Source organism: Rutidosis leptorrhynchoides, chromosome 3 (assembly GCF_046630445.1).
Source record: "Rutidosis leptorrhynchoides isolate AG116_Rl617_1_P2 chromosome 3, CSIRO_AGI_Rlap_v1, whole genome shotgun sequence".
NCBI lineage: Eukaryota > Viridiplantae > Streptophyta > Magnoliopsida > Asterales > Asteraceae > Rutidosis > Rutidosis leptorrhynchoides.
The window spans coordinates 411,125,657-411,145,743 of record NC_092335.1 but is presented as its reverse complement, the minus strand read 5'-3'; the positions used below and the strand labels follow the sequence as shown (position 1 = coordinate 411,145,743).

The window sequence follows — 20,087 nt, the reverse complement described above, 5'->3', positions numbered from 1 at the left end:
GGTTTCATATTGAACTCTATTTTATGAATCTAAACAGAAAAAGTATAGGTTTATAGTCAGAAAAATAAGTTACAAGTCGTTTTTGTAACGGTAGTCATTTCAATCGAAAGAACGACGTCTAGATGACCATTTTAGAAAACATACTTTCACTTTGAGTTTAACCATGATTTTTGGATATAGTTTCATGTTCATAATAAAAATCATTTTCCCAGAATAACAACTTTTAAATCAAAGTTTATCATAGTTTTTAATTAACTAACCCAAAACAGCCCGCGGTGTTACTACGACGGCGTAAATCCGGTTTTACGGTGTTTTTTGTGTTTCCAGGTTTTAAATCATTAAGTTAGCATATCATATAGATATAGAACATGTGTTTAGTTGATTTTAAAAGTCAAGTTAGAAGGATTAACTTTTATTTGCGAACAAGTTTAGAATTAACTAAACTATGTTCTAGTGATTACAAGTTTAAACCTTCGAATAAGATAGCTTTATATGTATGAATCGAATGATGTTATGAACATCATTACTACCTTAAGTTCCTTGGATAAACCTACTGGAAAATAGAAAAATGGATCTAGCTTCAACAGATCCTTGGATGGCTCGAAGTTCTTGAAGCAGAATCATGACACGAAAACAATTTCAAGTAAGATTTCCACTCGAAATAAGATTGTTATAGTTATAGAAATTGAATTAAAGTTTGAATATGATTATTAACTTGTATTAGAATGATAACCTACTGTAAGAAACAAAGATTTCTTGAGGTTGGATGATCACCTTACAAGATTGGAAGTGAGCTAGCAAACTTGAAAGTATTCTTGATTTTATGTAACTAGAACTTGTAGAATATATGAAGAACACTTAGAACTTGAAGATAGAACTTGAGAAAGATCAATTAGATGAAGAAAATTGAAGAATGAAAGTGTTTGTAGGTGTTTTTGGTCGTTGGTGTATGGATTAGATATAAAGGATATGTAATTTTGTTTTCATGTAAATAAGTCATGAATGATTACTCATATTTTTGTAATTTTATGAGATATTTCATGCTAGTTTCCAAATGATGGTTCCCACATGTGTTAGGTGACTCACATGGGCTGCTAAGAGCTGATCATTGGAGTGTATATACCAATAGTACATACATCTAAAAGCTGTGTATTGTACGAGTACGAATACGGGTGCATACGAGTAGAATTGTTGATGAAACTGAACGAGGATGTAATTGTAAGCATTTTTGTTAAGTAGAAGTATTTTGATAAGTGTCTTGAAGTCTTTCAAAAGTTTATGAATACATATTAAAACACTACATGTATATACATTTTAACTGAGTCGTTAAGTCATCGTTAGTCGTTACATGTAAATGTTGTTTTGAAACCTTTAGGTTAACGATCTTGTTGAATGTTGTTAACCCATTGTTTATTATAACAAATGAGATGTTAAATTGTTATATTATCATGATATTATGATATATAATATATCTTATTATGATATATATACAGTTAAATGCCGTTAAAACGATAATCGTTACATATATGTCTCGTTTCGAAATCATTAAGTTAGTAGTCTTATTTTTACATATGTATTTCATTGTTAATACACTTAATAATATATTTACTTATCATTTAACATAATTAACCAAGTGTATCAATATCTTAATATGATTCATATGTACCTAGTAAGACGTTGTTATAACGATAATCGTTATATATATCGTTTTCGAGTTTCTTAAATTAATAGTCTCATTTTTATGTATATAACTCATTGTTAAAATACCTAATGAGATACATACTTATAATAAAATCATGTTAACTATATATATAACCATATATATGTCATCGTATAGTTTTTACAAGTTTTAACGTTCGTGAATCACCGGTCAACTTGGGTGGTCAATTGTCTATATGAAACCTATTTCAATTAATCAAGTATTAACAAGTTTGATTACTTAACATGTTGTAAACACTTAATCATGTAAATAACAATTTCATTTAATATATATATAAACATGGAAAAGTTCGGGTCACTACAGTACCTACCCGTTAAATAAATTTCGTCCCGAAATTTTAAGCAGTTGGAGGTGTTGACGTATCTTCTGGAAATAAATGCGGGTATTTCTTCTTCATCTGATCTTCACGCTCTCAGGTGAACTCGGGTCCTCTACGAGCATTCCATCGAACCTTAACAATCGGTATCTTGTTTTGTTTAAGTCTCTTAACCTCACGATCCATTATTTCGACGGGTTCTTCAATGAATTGAAGTTTTTCGTTGATTTGGATTTCATCTAACGGAATAGTGAGATCTTCTTTAGCAAAACATTTCTTCAAATTCGAGACGTGGAAAGTGTTATGTACAGTCGCGAGTTGTTGAGGTAACTCAAGTCGGTAAGCTACTGGTCCGACACGATCAATAATCTTGAATGGTCCAATATACCTTGGATTTAATTTCCCTCGTTTACCAAATTGAACAACGCCTTTCCAAGGTGCAACTTTAAGCATGACCATCTCTCCAATTTCAAATTCTATATCTTTTCTTTTAATGTCAGCGTAGCTCTTTTGTCGACTTTGGGCGGTTTTCAACCGTTGTTGAATTTGGATGATCTTCTCGGTAGTTTCTTGTATAATCACCGGATCCGTAATCTGTCTATCCCCCACTTCACTCCAACAAATTGGAGACCTACACTTTCTACCATAAAGTGCTTCAAACGGCGCCATCTCAATGCTTGAATGGTAGCTGTTGTTGTAGGAAAATTCTGCTAATGGTAGATGTCGATCCCAACTGTTTTCGAAATCAATAACACAAGCTCGTAGCATGTCTTCAAGCATTTGTATCGTCCTTTCGCTCTGCCCATCAGTTTGTGGATGATAGGCAGTACTCATGTCTAGACGAGTTCCCAATGCTTGCTGTAATGTCTGCCAGAATCTTGAAATAAATTTGCCATCCCTATCAGAGATAATAGAGATTGGTATTCCATGTCTGGAGACGACTTCCTTCAAATACAGTCGTGCTAACTTCTCCATCTTGTCATCTTCTCTTATTGGCAGGAAGTGTGCTGACTTGGTGAGACGATCAACTATTACCCAAATAGTATCATAACCACTTGCAGTCCTTGGCAATTTAGTAATGAAATCCATGGTAATGTTTTCCCATTTCCATTCCGGGATTTCAGGTTGTTGTAGTAGACCTGATGGTTTCTGATGTTCAGCTTTGACCTTAGAAAACATCAAACATTCTCCTACATATTTAGCAATATCGGCTTTCATACCTGGCCACCAAAAATGTTTCTTAAGATCCTTGTACATCTTCCCCGTTCCAGGATGTATTGAGTATCTGGTTTTATGAGCTTCTCTAAGTACCATTTCTCTCATATCTCCAAATTTTGGTACCCAAATTCTTTCAGCCCTATACCAGGTTCCGTCTTCCTGAATATTAAGATGCTTCTCCGATCCTTTGGGTATTTCATCCTTTAAATTTCCCTCTTTTAAAACTCCTTGTTGCGCCTCCTTTATTTGAGTAGTAAGGTTAGTGTGAATCATTATATTCATAGATTTTACTCGAATGGGTTCTCTGTCCTTTCTGCTCAAGGCGTCGGCTACCACATTTGCCTTCCCTGGGTGGTAACGAATCTCAAAGTTGTAATCATTCAACAATTCAATCCACCTACGCTGCCTCATATTCAGTTGTTTCTGATTAAATATGTGTTGAAGACTTTTGTGGTCGGTATATATAATACTTTTGACCCCATATAAGTAGTGCCTCCAAGTCTTTAATGCAAAAACAACCGCGCCTAATTCCAAATCATGCGTCGTATAATTTTGCTCGTGAATCTTCAATTGTCTAGAGGCATAAGCAATCACCTTCGTCCGTTGCATTAATACACAACCGAGACCTTGCTTTGATGCGTCAAAATAAATCACAAAATCATCATTCCATTCAGGCAATGACAATATAGGTGTCGTAGTTAGCTTTTTCTTCAATAATTGAAACGCCTTTTCTTGTTCATCCTTCCATTCAAATTTCTTCCCTTTATGCGTTAATGCAGTCAAGGGTTTTTCTATTTTGGAGAAATATTGGATGAATCTTCTGTAGTAACCAGCCAATCCTAAAAATTGACGTATATGCTTCGGAGTTTTTGGGGTTTCCCACTTTTCAACGGTTTCGATCTTTGCCGGGTCCACCTGGATACCTTCTTTGTTCACTATGTGACCTAGGAATTGAACTTCTTCCAACCAAAATGCACACTTTGAAAACTTAGCGTACAGTTTTTCTTTCCTCAATACTTCTAGCACTTTTCTCAAATGTTCTTCGTGCTCTTGATCATTCTTTGAGTAAATAAGTATGTCATCGATGAAAACAATGACAAACTTGTCAAGATATGGCCCACACACTCGGTTCATAAGGTCCATGAACACAGCTGGTGCGTTAGTCAATCCAAACGGCATAACCATAAACTCGTAATGACCATAACGCGTCCTAAAAGCAGTTTTTGGAATATCATCCTCCTTTACTCGTATTTGATGATATCCAGAACGTAAATCGATCTTTGAATAAACCGACGAGCCTTGCAGTTGATCAAATAAGTCGTCAATTCTCGGCAGTGGATAACGGTTTTTGATGGTAAGTTTGTTCAACTCTCTGTAGTCAATACACAACCTAAATGTACCATCCTTCTTCTTGACAATCAAAACAGGAGCTCCCCATGGTGATGTGCTTGGTCGAATGAAACCACATTCTAATAGTTCTTGCAGTTGGCTTTGCAGTTCTTTCATCTCGCTGGGTGCGAGTCTATAAGGAGCACGAGCTATTGGTGCAGCTCCTGGTACAAGATCTATTTGAAATTCAACAGATCGATGTGGAGGTAGTCCCGGTAATTCTTTCGGAAATACATCGGGAAATTCTTTTGCGACGGGAACATCATTGATGCTCTTTTCTTCAGTTTGTACTTTCTCGACGTGTGCTAGAACAGCATAGCAACCTTTTCTTATTAGTTTTTGTGCCTTCAAATTACTAATAAGATGTAGCTTCATGTTGCCCTTTTCTCCGTACACCATTAAGGGTTCTCCTTCTTCTCGTACAATGCGAATTGCATTTTTATAACATACGATCTCTGCTTTCACCTTCTTCAGCCAGTCCATGCCAACTATTACATCAAAACTCCCTAACTCTACTGGTATCAAATCAATCTTAAATATTTCGCTACCCAGTTTAATTTCTCGATTCCGGCATATATTATCTGCTGAAATTAATTTACCGTTTGCTAATTCGAGTAAAAATTTACTATCCAACGGCGTCAATGGACAACTTAATTTAGCACAAAAATCTCTACTCATATAGCTTCTATCCTCACCCGAATCAAATAAAACGTAAGCAGATTTATTGTCAATAAGAAACGTACCCGTAATAAGCTCCGGGTCTTCCTGTGCCTCTTCCGCATTAATATTGAAAACTCTTCCGCGGCCTTGTCCATTCGTGTTCTCCTGGTTCGGGCAATTTCTAATAATGTGGCCCGATTTTCCACATTTATAACAAACTACATTGGCATAACTTGCTCCGACACTACTTGCTCCGCCATTACTCGTTCCGACACCATTTGTTCCTTTCGTTCTGTTAACCCCTGGTCCGTAGACCTCACACTTCGCTGCGCTATGACCATTTCTTTTACACTTGTTGCAAAATTTGGTGCAGAACCCCGAGTGATACTTTTCACACCTTTGGCATAGTTGCTTCTGATTGTTGTTGTTGTTGCGGTTGTTATTGTTGTTGGGATGATTGATGCAGTTGCTGTTGTTGTTGTTGTTGTTGTTGTTGGGCCGTTTGTTGTAGTTGCGATTGATGTTGCGATTGTTGGGATAATTGTTGCGATTATTATTGTAATTGCTGTTGTTGTTGTATTGGTGATTCTTACCACCGTTTTCCTCCCACTTTCTTTTGACTTGCTTCACATTGGCCTCTTCAGCCGTCTGTTCTTTAATTCTTTCCTCAATCTGGTTCACTAGTTTGTGAGCCATTCTACATGCCTGTTGTATGGAGGCGGGCTCGTGTGAACTTATATCTTCTTGGATTCTTTCCGGTAATCCTTTCACAAACGCGTCGATCTTCTCTTCCTCATCTTCAAATGCTCCTGGACACAATAGGCACAATTCCGTGAATCGTCTTTCGTACGTGGTAATATCAAATCCTTGGGTTCGTAACCCTCTAAGTTCTGTCTTGAGCTTATTGACCTCGGTTCTGGGACGGTACTTCTCGTTCATCAAGTGCTTGAATGCTGACCACGGTAGTGCGTACGCATCGTCTTGTCCCACTTGCTCTAGATAGGTATTCCACCATGTTAACGCAAAACCTGTGAAGGTATGCGTAGCGTACTTCACTTTGTCCTCTTCAGTACACTTACTTATGGCAAACACCGATTTGACCTTCTCGGTCCACCGTTTCAATCCGATCGGTCCTTCGGTTCCATCAAATTCCAAAGGTTTGCAGGCAGTGAATTCTTTGTAGGTGCATCCTACACGATTTCCTGTACTGCTAGATCCAAGGTTATTGTTGGTATGTAGCGCAGCCTGTACTGCGGCTATGTTTGAAGCTAGAAAAGTACGGAATTCCTCTTCATTCATATTCACGGTGTGTCGATTAGTCGGTTCCATTTCCTTCAAAATAGTCAAATGGAACAAGTTAATCATACAGAATATTAAGAGTAGTTAATAGTATTTCGTAGCATAATATGAACTCATTTATAAAAGCTTTTTCTTCATATTAGCGTTTTATAAGTTTAAATTTGGGTAGTACCTACCCGTTAAGTTCATACTTAGTAGCTAATATACAATTCAACTACTACAATTCTATATGAAAAACTGATTATAATAATATTTCGCGTTCAAACTTTTATACAATATTTTACAAACTTACAATACCGCTTATTTTACATAAAGCATGAAATATAGCACACAATAACTTTGATACAAGATAGTTGTGAAGATAATTCTAGCTAGTACACAAGTCGTTCAGCAAAGGCAATAAAGACACGTAATTCATACGTCCAGAAACAAGTCATGCATTCTGGTTTTACTAGGACTACTTCCCATCCTTGGTCTTGTGGAACATAACCGTTATGGCCGTTGATAAGACAACGTGTTGTAACGTCGTCAAAGGGACGAGGGTTACGTAATGTCCAACAGTCCCGTAACAATCTAAAAACCTCATTTCTTACCCCAATTACCGACTCCGTCACTTGTGGGAACGTTTTGTTTAATAGTTGTAGCCCGATGTTCTTGTTCTCACTTTGGTGAGAAGCGAACATTACTAATCCGTAAGCATAACATGCTTCTTTATGTTTCATGTTAGCCGCTTTTTCTAAATCACGAAGTCCAATATTCGGATATATTGAGTCAAAATAATTTCTTAACCCATTGCGTAAAATAGCATTTGGGTTCCCCGCAATATATGCGTCAAAGTAAACACATCGTAACTTATGGATTTCCCAATGTGATATCCCCCATCTTTCGAACAAAAGCCTTTTCTAAACCAAGGCATTCTTGGAACGTTCTTCGAATGTCTTACAAACTGATCTCGCCTTAAATAGTTGTGCCAAAGAATTCTGACCGACTCTAGACAAGATTTCATCAATCATGTCTCCGGGTAGGTCTCTTAAAATATTGGGTTGTCTATCCATTTTGTGTTTTTATACTGAAAAATAGACAAGAGTTAGATTCATAAAAAAAATACTTATTAATACAAGCAATTTTTACATATATCATAAAACATAAGCACACTATATTACATATATTACACCACACGAATACAACTATCTTATTCCGACTCGCTTGTTTCTTCTTCTTCGGTTATGGTTCGTTTTGCCAAGTTTCTAGGGATATATGATGTTCCCCTAATACGAGCCGTCGTTTTCCACATTGGTTTAGAAAAACCTGGTGGTTTAGAGGTTCCCGGGTCATTGTTACAACTTAAGGGCTTCGGGGGTTGACGATACATATAAATTTCATCGGGGTTGGAATTAAATTTCTCTATTTTTATGCCCTTTCCCTTATTATTTTCTTTTGCCTTTTTAAATTCAGTTGGGGTAATTTCTATAACATCATCGGAATTCTCGTCGGAATCCGATTCATCGGAGAATTGGTAATCCTCCCAATATTTTGCTTCCTTGGCGAAAACACCATTGACCATAATTAACCTTGGTCGGTTGGTTGAGGATTTTCTTTTACTTAACCATTTTATTATTTCCCCCACCGGTTCTATTTCTTCATCTGGTTCCGATTCTTCTTCCGGTTCCGATTCTTCTTCCGGTTCCGACTCTTCTTCCGGTTCCTCTTCGAGAACTTGTGAATCAGTCCACGAATCATTCCAATTTACATTTGACTCTTCATTATTATTAGGTGAGCCAATGGGACTTGTTCTAGAGGTAGACATCTATCACATAATATCAAACGCGTTAAGAGATTAATATATCACATAATATTCACATGTTAAAAATATATAGTTTCCAACAAAATTTGTTAAGCAATCATTTTTCAAGTAAACACGGTCGAAGTCCAGACTCACTAATGCATCCTAACAAACTCGATAAGACATACTAATGCAAAATTCTGGTTCTCTAAGACCAACGCTCTGATACCAACTGAAATGTCCCGTTCTTATTGATTAAAAACGTTCCATATTAATTGATTTCGTTGCGAGGTTTTGACCTCTATATGAGACGTTTTTCAAAGACTGCATTCATTTTAAAACAAACCATAACCTTTATTTCATCAATAAAGGTTTAAAAAGCTTTACGTAGATTTTCAAATAATGATAATCTAAAATATCCTGTTTACACACGACCATTACATAATGGTTTACAATACAAATATGTTACAACAAAATAAGTTTCTTGAATGCAGTTTTTACACAATATCATACAAGCATGGACTCTAAATCTCGTCCTTATTTAAGTATGCGACAGCGGAAGCTCTTAATAATCACCTGAGAATAAACATGCTTAAAACGTCAACAAAAATGTTGGTGAGTTATAGGTTTAACCTATATATATCAAATCATAATAATAGACCACAAGATTTCATATTTCAATACACACCCCATACATAGAGATAAAAATCATTCATATGGTGAACACCTGGTAACCGACATTAACAAGATGCATATATAATAATATCCCCATCATTCCGGGACACCCTTCGGATATGATATAAATTTCGAAGTACTAAAGCATCCGGTACTTTGGATGGGGTTTGTTAGGCCCAATAGATCTATCTTTAGGATTCGCGTCAATTAGGGTGTCTGTTCCCTAATTCTTAGATTACCAGACTTAATAAAAAGGGGCATATTCGATTTCGATAATTCAACCATAGAATGTAGTTTCACGTACTTGTGTCTATTTTGTAAATCATTTATAAAACCTGCATGTATTCTCATTCCAAAAATATTAGATTTTAAAAGTGGGACTATAACTCACTTTCACAGATTTTTACTTCGTCGGGAAGTAAGACTTGGCCACTGGTTGATTCACGAACCTATAACAATATATACATATATATCAAAGTATGTTCAAAATATATTTACAACACTTTTAATACATTTTGATGTTTTAAGTTTATTAAGTCAGCTGTCCTCGTTAGTAACCTACAACTAGTTGTCCACAGTTAGATGTACAGAAATAAATCGATAAATATTATCTTGAATCAATCCACAACCCAGTGTATATGTATCTCAGTATTGATCACAACTCAAACTATATATATTTTGGAATCAACCTCAACCCTGTATAGCTAACTCCAACATTCACATATAGAGTGTCTATAGTTGTTCCGAAATATATATAGATGTGTCGACATGATAGGTCGAAACATTGTATACGTGTCTATGGTATCTCAAGATTACATAATATACAATACAAGTTGATTAAATTATGGTTGGAATAGATTTGTTACCAATTTTCACGTAGCTAAAATGTGAAAAAAATTATCCAATCTTGTTTTACCCATAACTTCTTCATTTTAAATCCGTTTTGAGTGAATCAAATTGCTATGGTTTCATATTGAACTATATTTTATGAATCTAAACAGAAAAAGTATAGGTTTATAGTCAGAAAAATAAGTTACAAGTTGTTTTTGTAAAGGTAGTCATTTCAGTCGAAAGAACGACGTCTAGATGACCATTTTAGAAAACATACTTCCACTTTGAGTTTAACCATGATTTTTGGATATAGTTTCATGTTCATAATAAAAATCATTTTTCCAGAATAACAACTTTTAAATCAAAGTTTATCATAGTTTTTAATTAACTAACCCAAAACAGCCCGCGGTGTTACTACGACGGTGTAAATCCGGTTTTACGGTGTTTTTTATGTTTCCAGGTTTTAAATCATTAAGTTAGCATATCATATAGATATAGAACATGTGTTTAGTTGATTTTAAAAGTCAAGTTAGAAGGATTAACTTTTATTTGCGAACAAGTTTAGAATTAACTAAACTATGTTCTAGTGATTACAAGTTTAAACCTTCGAATAAGATAGCTTTATATGTATGAATCGAATGATGTTATGAACATCATTACTACCTTAAGTTCCTTTTATAAACCTACTGGAAAATAGAAAAATGGATCTAGCTTTAACGGATCCTTGGATGGCTCGAAGTTCTTGAAGCAGAATCATGATACGAAACAATTTCAAGTAAGATTTCCACTCGAAATAAGATTGTTATAGTTATAGAAATTGAATTAAAGTTTGAATATGATTATTACCTTGTATTAGAATGATAACCTACTGTAAGAAACAAAGATTTCTTGAGGTTGGATGATCACCTTACAAGATTGGAAGTGAGCTAGCAAACTTGAAAGTATTCTTGATTTTATGTAACTAGAACTTGTAGAATATATGAAGAACACTTAGAACTTGAAGATAGAACTTGAGAGAGATCAATTAGATAAAGAAAATTGAAGAATGAAAGTGTTTGTAGGTGTTTTTGGTCGTTGGTGTATGGATTAGATATAAAGGATATGTAATTTTGTTTTCATGTAAATAAGTCATGAATGATTACTCATATTTTTGTAATTTTATGAGATATTTCATGCTAGTTGTCAAATGATGGTTCCCACATGTGTTAGGTGACTCACATGGGCTGCTAAGAGCTGATCATTGGAGTGTATATACCAATAGTACATACATCTAAAAGCTGTGTATTGTACGAGTACGAATACGGGTGCATACGAGTAGAATTGTTGATGAAACTGAACGAGGATGTAATTGTAAGCATTTTTGTTAAGTAGAAGTATTTTGATAAGTGTCTTGAAGTCTTTCAAAAGTGTATGAATACATATTAAAACACTACATGTATATACATTTTAACTGAGTCGTTAAGTCATCGTTAGTCGTTACATGTAAATGTTGTTTTGAAACCTTTAGGTTAACGATCTTGTTGAATGTTGTTAACCCATTGTTTATTATAACAAATGAGATGTTAAATTGTTATATTATCATGATATTATGATATATAATATATCTTAGTATGATATATATACAGTTAAATGCCGTTACAACGATAATCGTTACATATATGTCTCGTTTCGAAATCATTAAGTTAGTAGTCTTATTTTTACATATGTATTTCATTGTTAATACACTTAATAATATATTTACTTATCATTTAACATAATTAACCAAGTGTATCAATATCTTAATATGATTCATATGTACCTAGTAAGACGTTGTTATAACGATAATCGTTATATATATCGTTTTCGAGTTTCTTAAATTAATAGTCTCATTTTTATGTATATAACTCATTGTTAAAATACCTAATGAGATACATACTTATAATAAAATCATGTTAACTATATATATAACCATATATATATCATCGTATAGTTTTTACAAGTTTTAACGTTCGTGAATCACCGGTCAACTTGGGTGGTCAATTGTCTATATGAAACCTATTTCAATTAATCAAGTATTAACAAGTTTGATTGCTTAACATGTTGGAAACACTTAATCATGTAAATAACAATTTCATTTAATATATATATAAACATGGAAAAGTTCGGGTCACTACAACCAGGACGCTATAAACAGCACTCAAACGCGACAAAGTGGTCGGAAATTACCATCAGAACTTGTCTCGTTTCAAGCATGTTTGTCACGGAACGCGACACACCAGAATGCGACAAACTGCACTCAAACTCGATAGATTACCTGATGTACTCCAATTTCACTTTTAAAACATCCCAAAGTCAAACGTGGTCAAAGCATTACATCCAAACTATTAAATAATCATTCTTGGACTTCAAATGATGCCCCGAGCGTCATGTTTAGATGAACGGGGTGTTACATTTTAAAACTGTTTTAAAAGATGTCGTTCATATATATTATTTGACTTTCAAAATCATTTAACATTAAACTCGTTAGAGTTTGACTTATTAAAATCATCAATTTTAATCTTTGAAACCGTTTACGGTTTTATTTGATGTTTTCATCAAAAACATATATAACTTGAGTCTCAAAATTATTTAACTTTAAACTCATTAGAGTTTAACCTTTTAAAATCATCAATTTTAATATTTGAAACTCGTTACCGGTTTTATTTAATGTTTTCATCAAAAACATTTAGCATATATATTCTAATCAACAATTATATATAAATGCAAAATTAAAACACAACCATGCATCACACACACATAGCCTAACCCAAAAATCCTATGCTTTATCCCATGAGCCGACATGAGATCAAGAGGTCAAACTAAGGACAGTATCATAGCTTCCACTTAATCCAAGAACCAAGTGAAAACTTAACGAACACCATCGTTGTTAACTTGATCCATCCTCCATTTTCTAAACCAAACTCCATGTTGTATTTTATCTTCAGTCTTCATCTTGTTACATTTATTTAAAATTAAAAAATACATCTAATCTAGCACTTTTATAAATTTAAATAAATCTAAATACAATACTATGAAATTGAAAAATAAATATATACAACTTTGGCTTCAAAATGGCCTTTCTAATAGAATAAATAACCAACATAACATAATATTGTCATAATCAACAATCACAACAATCTCACATAGGTCGGGGCATTATGGGCTATATGTGCAATCATAATTTTAATAACTACATTATTAAAACCTAAGTATGGCTTGTCCATGGTTACAATACATGTGTATAACCATGGAATAAAATAAACAACAATTATTCAAGTCATAGTAAATAAATTCAAATTTTAAAACTAGTGATGTTTCTTAGATCTTATTTGTGCGTCGTGAGGTTAAAATCTAAATCAACTAAGTTGACTTTAAAAACCGTAAATGTTTCAATTTTACCAATTCACCACAAAGCTAGATTTAAGAAAATCACATGACAATTAAAATGGTGTAAAAGCGGCTCGGATATCACTGATGGAAAATCGTGTGTACTTTTAAATCAGATTAACGCAGCGGATGGTTAAAATAATAATAAATTATTATTTTATAAACCATTTACAAAATTAAATATTCATATATTTAAATTTAATAAAACATGCACATGATTAACGATCCCAAAGATCCAGTTACACCACTAATAATTGTCAAAATATGTAATTCACAAAGTGAGTAAACGATATACCTTTCTTGAAGAAACTGGTTGAAGGAGAGAAACCTACGATCAAAAATATGACCGTCTCTTAGGATAGTCCACACTACACTTCAAACGACCGTCAATGGATGTTAGTCCAAACTCAAATATCGTATTAATATAATCTAATTATATTAATACATTAATCGATAATACTCCGTATGTGTATGTTGAGATTATCAAAGGAAAGCAAAACCAAAATGTTATTTTTTCTCTCTTCTCACTTACTGATCTCATAAATATATTATATATATATATATATATATATATATATATATATATATATATATATATATATATATATATATATATATATATATATATATATATATGATATACTCCGTTTGTTTGGTAGCAAAAACAAATCAAAAGAATATATTGTTTTCGATTTCTTTGTCTGTAATATCATATTTCGTTTGATTTGGTTTTAAAAAGTCGTATTTCTCAAATACTTTAGGGGTATGTTATGTAACTTATAATAAATAATTTCTATCATGTCGATTTCATATGAATAGTAAATTAATTAATTTCGTTTTATTTATTATTCATATGAATAATAAATGAATTAATTTCGATTTACTATTTTGTTACTTGAGTAATATATATACATCATATATATATTTTATTTGACATCTCGGTGTATATGTGTGACCCCAAAAGCTCAAGTGAAGTTGACCATATAGTTATATGTTGTACCTTGCATATTAATTCTACAACTTTTACGTCACATAAAATTTTCAAATACGTATTTATAAACCTTCTAAACAAATAATCCGCCCAAAAAAGCGAATCCAAATTGCAACCACACCCTAAGATTAACTAAATAGCCTACCAATGGAGTTTATTACACATTAAAACGTTAAGTGCTGGTACACTACTCACGATACACATAAATCCGTTTGGTTCGTATGATGATGCCCTAATCACATAAAATTGTTACCAAGTACAAGATCATAGAGAGATCAAACATTTGGTCTTCATGCAGTACTACATCAGCATCCTAGAATAGAAAATGATTTGTAAATAGAAGACCAGTAAAAAATATAGTTGTATATCCAATCTTAAACTTCATTAGATTTTTTCACATATGGTTGATAGAAATTGAAGTTGAATTCCATTAAACACGACAAAAAATAAATTTGATCAATTATTGATGACATCATAACAACATCATTCGACAACCATCCATTCCAATTTTCAAGCATTCTACATTTACGCTTCTTTCCTCATTCCCTCCAAAAAAAAACCAACCACCTCAAACCAACTGTCATAACTAATTTTCCCATCCCAACACAACACAACACAACCCAACCCAATCCGAATTCCGCCGAACCAAAACGTAATCCCGACATGGAAGGTTCATCCCTAACGGACGATCCCCAAGTCCGCCTGGCCCTCTACATCGCCATGGCCCACACTGGTGTAGCTTTCGCAATTTTGGTTCTATACGGTGTTAGCAAATTACTCGATGTATATCTTCGCCCTTTACTTTGGGCTGTTATTTGTTCCATCCCTCTTCGTGGTATTCATCGTACTCTTGTATCGTTTTGGTCCGAACCATTAAAATCGGGCCTAATTGATACATTTCTTGCTGTCCCAAATTCATTGTTTAGAGCATTTATCGGTACTATGATCGAAATAAAAGAACTTTTATACAAAATCATCGGTCATAAAACAAGAAGGTTTAATGTACCTAATAGGCGTAAGAAAAATGGGTTCTCGATTTTGTTAAGAAGATTAGTATCTTTATGGGTTTTCGTTATGGCGTATGAACAATTTGGAGGGCTCGGTGCTAGCATATTATTAGCTTTTGGATTTATGTTAACGTCTAGTGAGTTTGGTTGTACAATTTCGTCGTTTAGAAGTTATAGTTTTCGAAAAACGCCTCATACAGCCTTTTTGACACGTGGGATTTTAAAAAGGTTGGAGACGATTGTCGCAATTGGATTAATTATGGGAATGATTGTGGGATCTTTAATGGCTACGATATTCTTTTCGTATAAGATTGGTGTTGAAGGTAGAGATGCTGTTTATTCGATTAAATCGCGTGTGGAAGAAAGTGAATATGCGGCTCAATGGATAAATGAAAACGATATTCGAGCAATGTTGGCTAAATATACAACGCAATTTTATGGAACTGTTTATGAACAGATTGATAGTTTAGCAGTGCAGTATAACATGACTGAAATCGTTGAAGAAATGAAACATATAATGGCTCAACGTTCTAGTAACAGTTCTGCACCTTCAACCGCGTTAATAAAACCAAACGCGTTTGCTGAAAAGATTTTAAATTTAAGAAGGCGTGTTACTAATCGTGAATGGGATGAAATTTATCCTGAGGTTAACGCGTTGTTTAAAGAAGTATTGATTAGTAGAGAAGATATAATCGAAAAGGCGAAAGCGATTGCGTTTCAAGGTAAAGATGTGATACAACGAGTGTTAGAAAGTGGTCAGTCGATAGTAGGAGGTAGTACGAAGCTTATATTTGTGATTATCGAATCAATAGTGACAGGTGCAGCCGGTTTGTTTAGTTTTTTGTCACAAGCTATGGTTTTTATTTGGGTATTGTACGCTTTAATAACGTCGGATTCAAGTGGGGTAACTGACCAAGTTATGTGTATGCTTCCTATATCGAAATATGCTAGAACGAGATGTGTTGAAGTGCTTGATAAAGCGATTTCTGGGATTCTTTTAGGGACTGCTGAGATTGCTTTTTTTCAGGGGTGTCTTACATGTCTTTTGTTGAGATTGTTTAATATTCATTTTTTGTACGTTTCGACGTTACTTGCGGTTGTTAGCCCGTTTTTTCCGTTGCTTCTGTATATCATAACAATACCTGCGATTTTGCAGTTAGTTATGGAAGGTAGATACATATTGGCAATATGTTTACCTATAATTCATGCTATACTTATTGACTATGGTGATTGTGAGATTCAAGAACATATACCGGGTCATAACCCGTATCTTACCGGGCTTAGCATCATTGGTGGGGCAGCAATATTCCCGTCTGCACTGGAGGTAAGTAACACATAACGTTTATACAGTTAGCACTATTTAACTAAGACGAATGATGTCTAACGCATTTCTTTTGATGATACGAGTGGTGCAGGGGGCGATTATGGGGCCATTGATAACGACGACTGTCATTGCTATTAAGGATTTGTATGTAGAATTCGTTTTAAACGAACCAAAAGAAATCAAAACAGAGTAGGATAAGCATCTAAGTTTGGTTTTATCAATGATTGTATAATGTTTACAGCTTGTATAAATATAAAATACTCTTTAACACTTATGTAGAATGATCACATTATACAAAAAACAGTAAGGTTGATGATGTAAAGTTGGATATGTTATTCAAAACCCAAAATCGTATAAATAGAACTATGCTCAAACTAATTACGACGCCAGAACACGACTAAAGCTGGCCTACAAGGATCCAGAGGACAACCGTAAACGAGATGCTAAAATGTAAACGTATAGGGTATTTCTGAATTTAAGATAATCCTACCAGTACTACAAAACTTCAGAAGCAGTTGTTCATATTCATTATCTTAATTTCAGTTTAGAAACTCTTAAATATCACTCTTGATATCATCATCAGCATCCATACTGCATGTGACTATTCGGTCCTCAAGCTTCGTCCTCGACCCTGTAAATAAAGGCAATTACGATAATGATAGCAAAAAAACACTCCACTTTAATATTATATTATTATAAAAAGTAGGTGAAAGTGTCCGAAAGTCCTGTGCAACTTAATAAGCTTCAACTACATGTAGCAGATTCAATAATATACAATAAAAACAAAGAGATGCAAACCTCTAGCATTGAGAGGCAACAGAAGAAAAAAAAAAACAGAAGACACGTTCAAGTAAAAGGGAATATGACATAATTACTTTCCAAATAGGTTAACTTTTAAGTTTAAGAATAGCAACATAAACTTAGTGTCAAATGCATGCAGAGATATCAATTTCAACCCATTTACCCATGAAAGGGTCAATTTGGAGTGTATTTGATCTCAAACGGGTCATTGAAATATGGACAAAAGGAAATGGGTCAAATAGGCTGAATGGGTTAACGGTCACGCAAGAGTCTATGAAGGCATGTAACTCCAAATGCCATAATTGTAGAAACTGGTTTTCCCTTTCACTTATGTTATAGTTAAAAAAAAAAACAAGTTAGCTTTTAATTGAAAAGCAGTATTGTTTTTTAATTCTTTTGCCACCAAAAAATAACACTGTACCATATATTAGTTAGAAGCTAACTTGCTTTTTATCCATAAGCTGAGTGAAAGGGAAAAGCAAAAATACATCACATATCTGAGCACATCACCAACCCACCCGACCCACCTATCTTGTCACCTCTGCAGATACAATAAATAATAATGTGAACTTATGTATCAATCAGTGAATAATTTTCAATCTAGCTACAGATTCAGTTAGCAATCTTCTAAATTGGACTTATATTATAAAACAGAGAAAGAATGATAAATTTCAACTTACCACTTAATGAGCCAGCCAAAGAGAAAATGCTGCATAATGGGAACCTTCTCCATCACATCCAACAACGGAGAATGCTCAGAAAACAGACCCTTCTTAACCTTCTTTACAAATGCAATACATTGCAGATACATATACTCATTTGCAAAATTCTCAAGCATATCGTCATTATGAATAGACTTGGGCTTCATATATTTATGATCTATCAACTGTGAAGCCCCAAATACGAAATGCAGAAAGTGATAACCATCGAGCCCCCAAACTCCATGTGACCCAGCAGGCTCCAATGAATAAACCATCTGCAATTTGCGCATCAGTTCAAGGTATTTCACGAAGACCCGAGAAACAACAGCTTGATAATCCTCTTCGTTAATGATTCCCAACTTTGCAAGACAATATTACCAAGCTGCAAAATTGGTCTCGTGCCCAGTTCCATAGTCTACGCGGGTCGAATTACCCAAACTATCCGTAATATACGGGTTTAACTCCAAGGTCGCGAAATGAAGATCCAGAGGTAAAAAATATAACATAAAAGATTCTGAATTTTCAGTCATACGCTCGTGCCAATCGCGATAAGCGAGGTTACCGTATCGAGCAGATTGTTGTAGAGGTGGTATTTCTTCTATGAATTGAATTAGTGTTTGGAGGATTGAAACAATGCAGGTGATGGTGGACGACATATGACATGGATAGGAGATTTTTGTTAGGAATTATGGACCCAAACAAGACAGGTGATCTAAACCAATCACCAAACCCACAACGACAAACGATAAAATAAAGCATGAAACGATAAATAAACGACACGAGATTTAACGGGGTTATATCCCAACTCCAAAAACGCGGAGAAGGGTTTACTCCGCGGGCGCAAACCGGAGATTTTTCACTATAAATTTCGTGCACACATGTTAGGGTTACAATGAGATGTTTATATAGACAAGGAAACAACTTAGGGAACAAGAAAACTTGATTTTGGAAACTTCCTCGTCAGGCACTAGCCGCGCCGCGCCTCCACGCCAAAATCCAAATCAGCCTTTTTTTCTTCTTCTTTTCCTATGTTTTAAATTTAGGCAGGATTTAAAACCCATGTAAATTTGATTTTACCATTTTCATGGCGTCTCAATTTTATTTTTTATTTTATTTTATTTTTAAAAAAACTTTTTCCTACTTATTGGCCGGAGGTCCACTCGGAAGCAATCTCTCTATCCGTCGAATAGAGAGAGGGATGATTTTCTCTACTTTTGAGAGTGTTTTCACTCTAGGTGGAGAAATGACTTGACTTTATTCTCGGATAGGGAAAGGATTGTCTACATCTCACCTCCCCCATACACCAATTATGTGGTATTGGGTTTTGTTGTTGTTGTTGTTGAATGGATTCAGATAAAGATACGACAAAACATAGGTAGTTTTTGCAGGTGTCGGAGTCACAAAAACGGCGGATATCGTCCTCGGAATGGATCATTTTGGTTGGGGTTTGGAAGTGGTAAGGTGGAGAGACGAGGTGGATTTTTTGTGCTTGAGGAACTGGTGTCATGATGATGGTTTGTTGGGTGTTGTGGTTGGGTGGGAGGTTGATTGGGGGAGCACGAATTGGACGGTAGACTGGTGGTGGAGAGGTTTCCGACCATGGTGGTGGTGGTGGTGGGAAAGCGGTGGTGCCGCCGCATTTGACACAAGTGGTATTGTGGTCGTGATGGTGGCGGGATTGAGATGTTGGCTCGTTGGATCCGGGAAGGTTGCCGCTAGTGTGATCGGCTTCCATGAAAGATGAGTACAAAGTGTCTGTTGGTTTGGAGCTTTTAGCTGCCAATTATATAAAAATATCAGGTAAATGTAATCAGAACAACAGCTGAAAAAAAAAAAAAACGACACTAAAGACATACATTAAAAACACTAATGGTAAGCACGATTAATTAACAACACAACGCCTTCCGAACCATCGATTGTTAAGAGGCCGAGAAAGGAAAGAAAAAAGAAGATCCCTTGTGAAGTGG

At 34.6% G+C, this 20,087-nt stretch overlaps 1 protein-coding gene and 1 pseudogene across 1 annotated transcript; one reads left to right on the top strand and one right to left on the bottom strand.

Annotated features, from left to right (window-relative positions):
- The first annotated feature begins 14,950 nt into the window (after window positions 1-14,950).
- LOC139901392 (uncharacterized) lies at window positions 14,951-16,811 on the top strand. The gene is made up of 2 exons (XM_071884112.1): window positions 14,951-16,618; window positions 16,710-16,811. Exons 1-2 carry the CDS (start codon window positions 14,951-14,953, stop codon window positions 16,809-16,811), a joined length of 1,770 nt encoding a protein of 589 aa, XP_071740213.1.
- A 1,284-nt stretch (window positions 16,812-18,095) lies between these two features.
- LOC139901391 (uncharacterized) lies at window positions 18,096-18,803 on the bottom strand (annotated as a pseudogene).
- Between the last annotated feature and the right edge of the window lie 1,284 nt (window positions 18,804-20,087).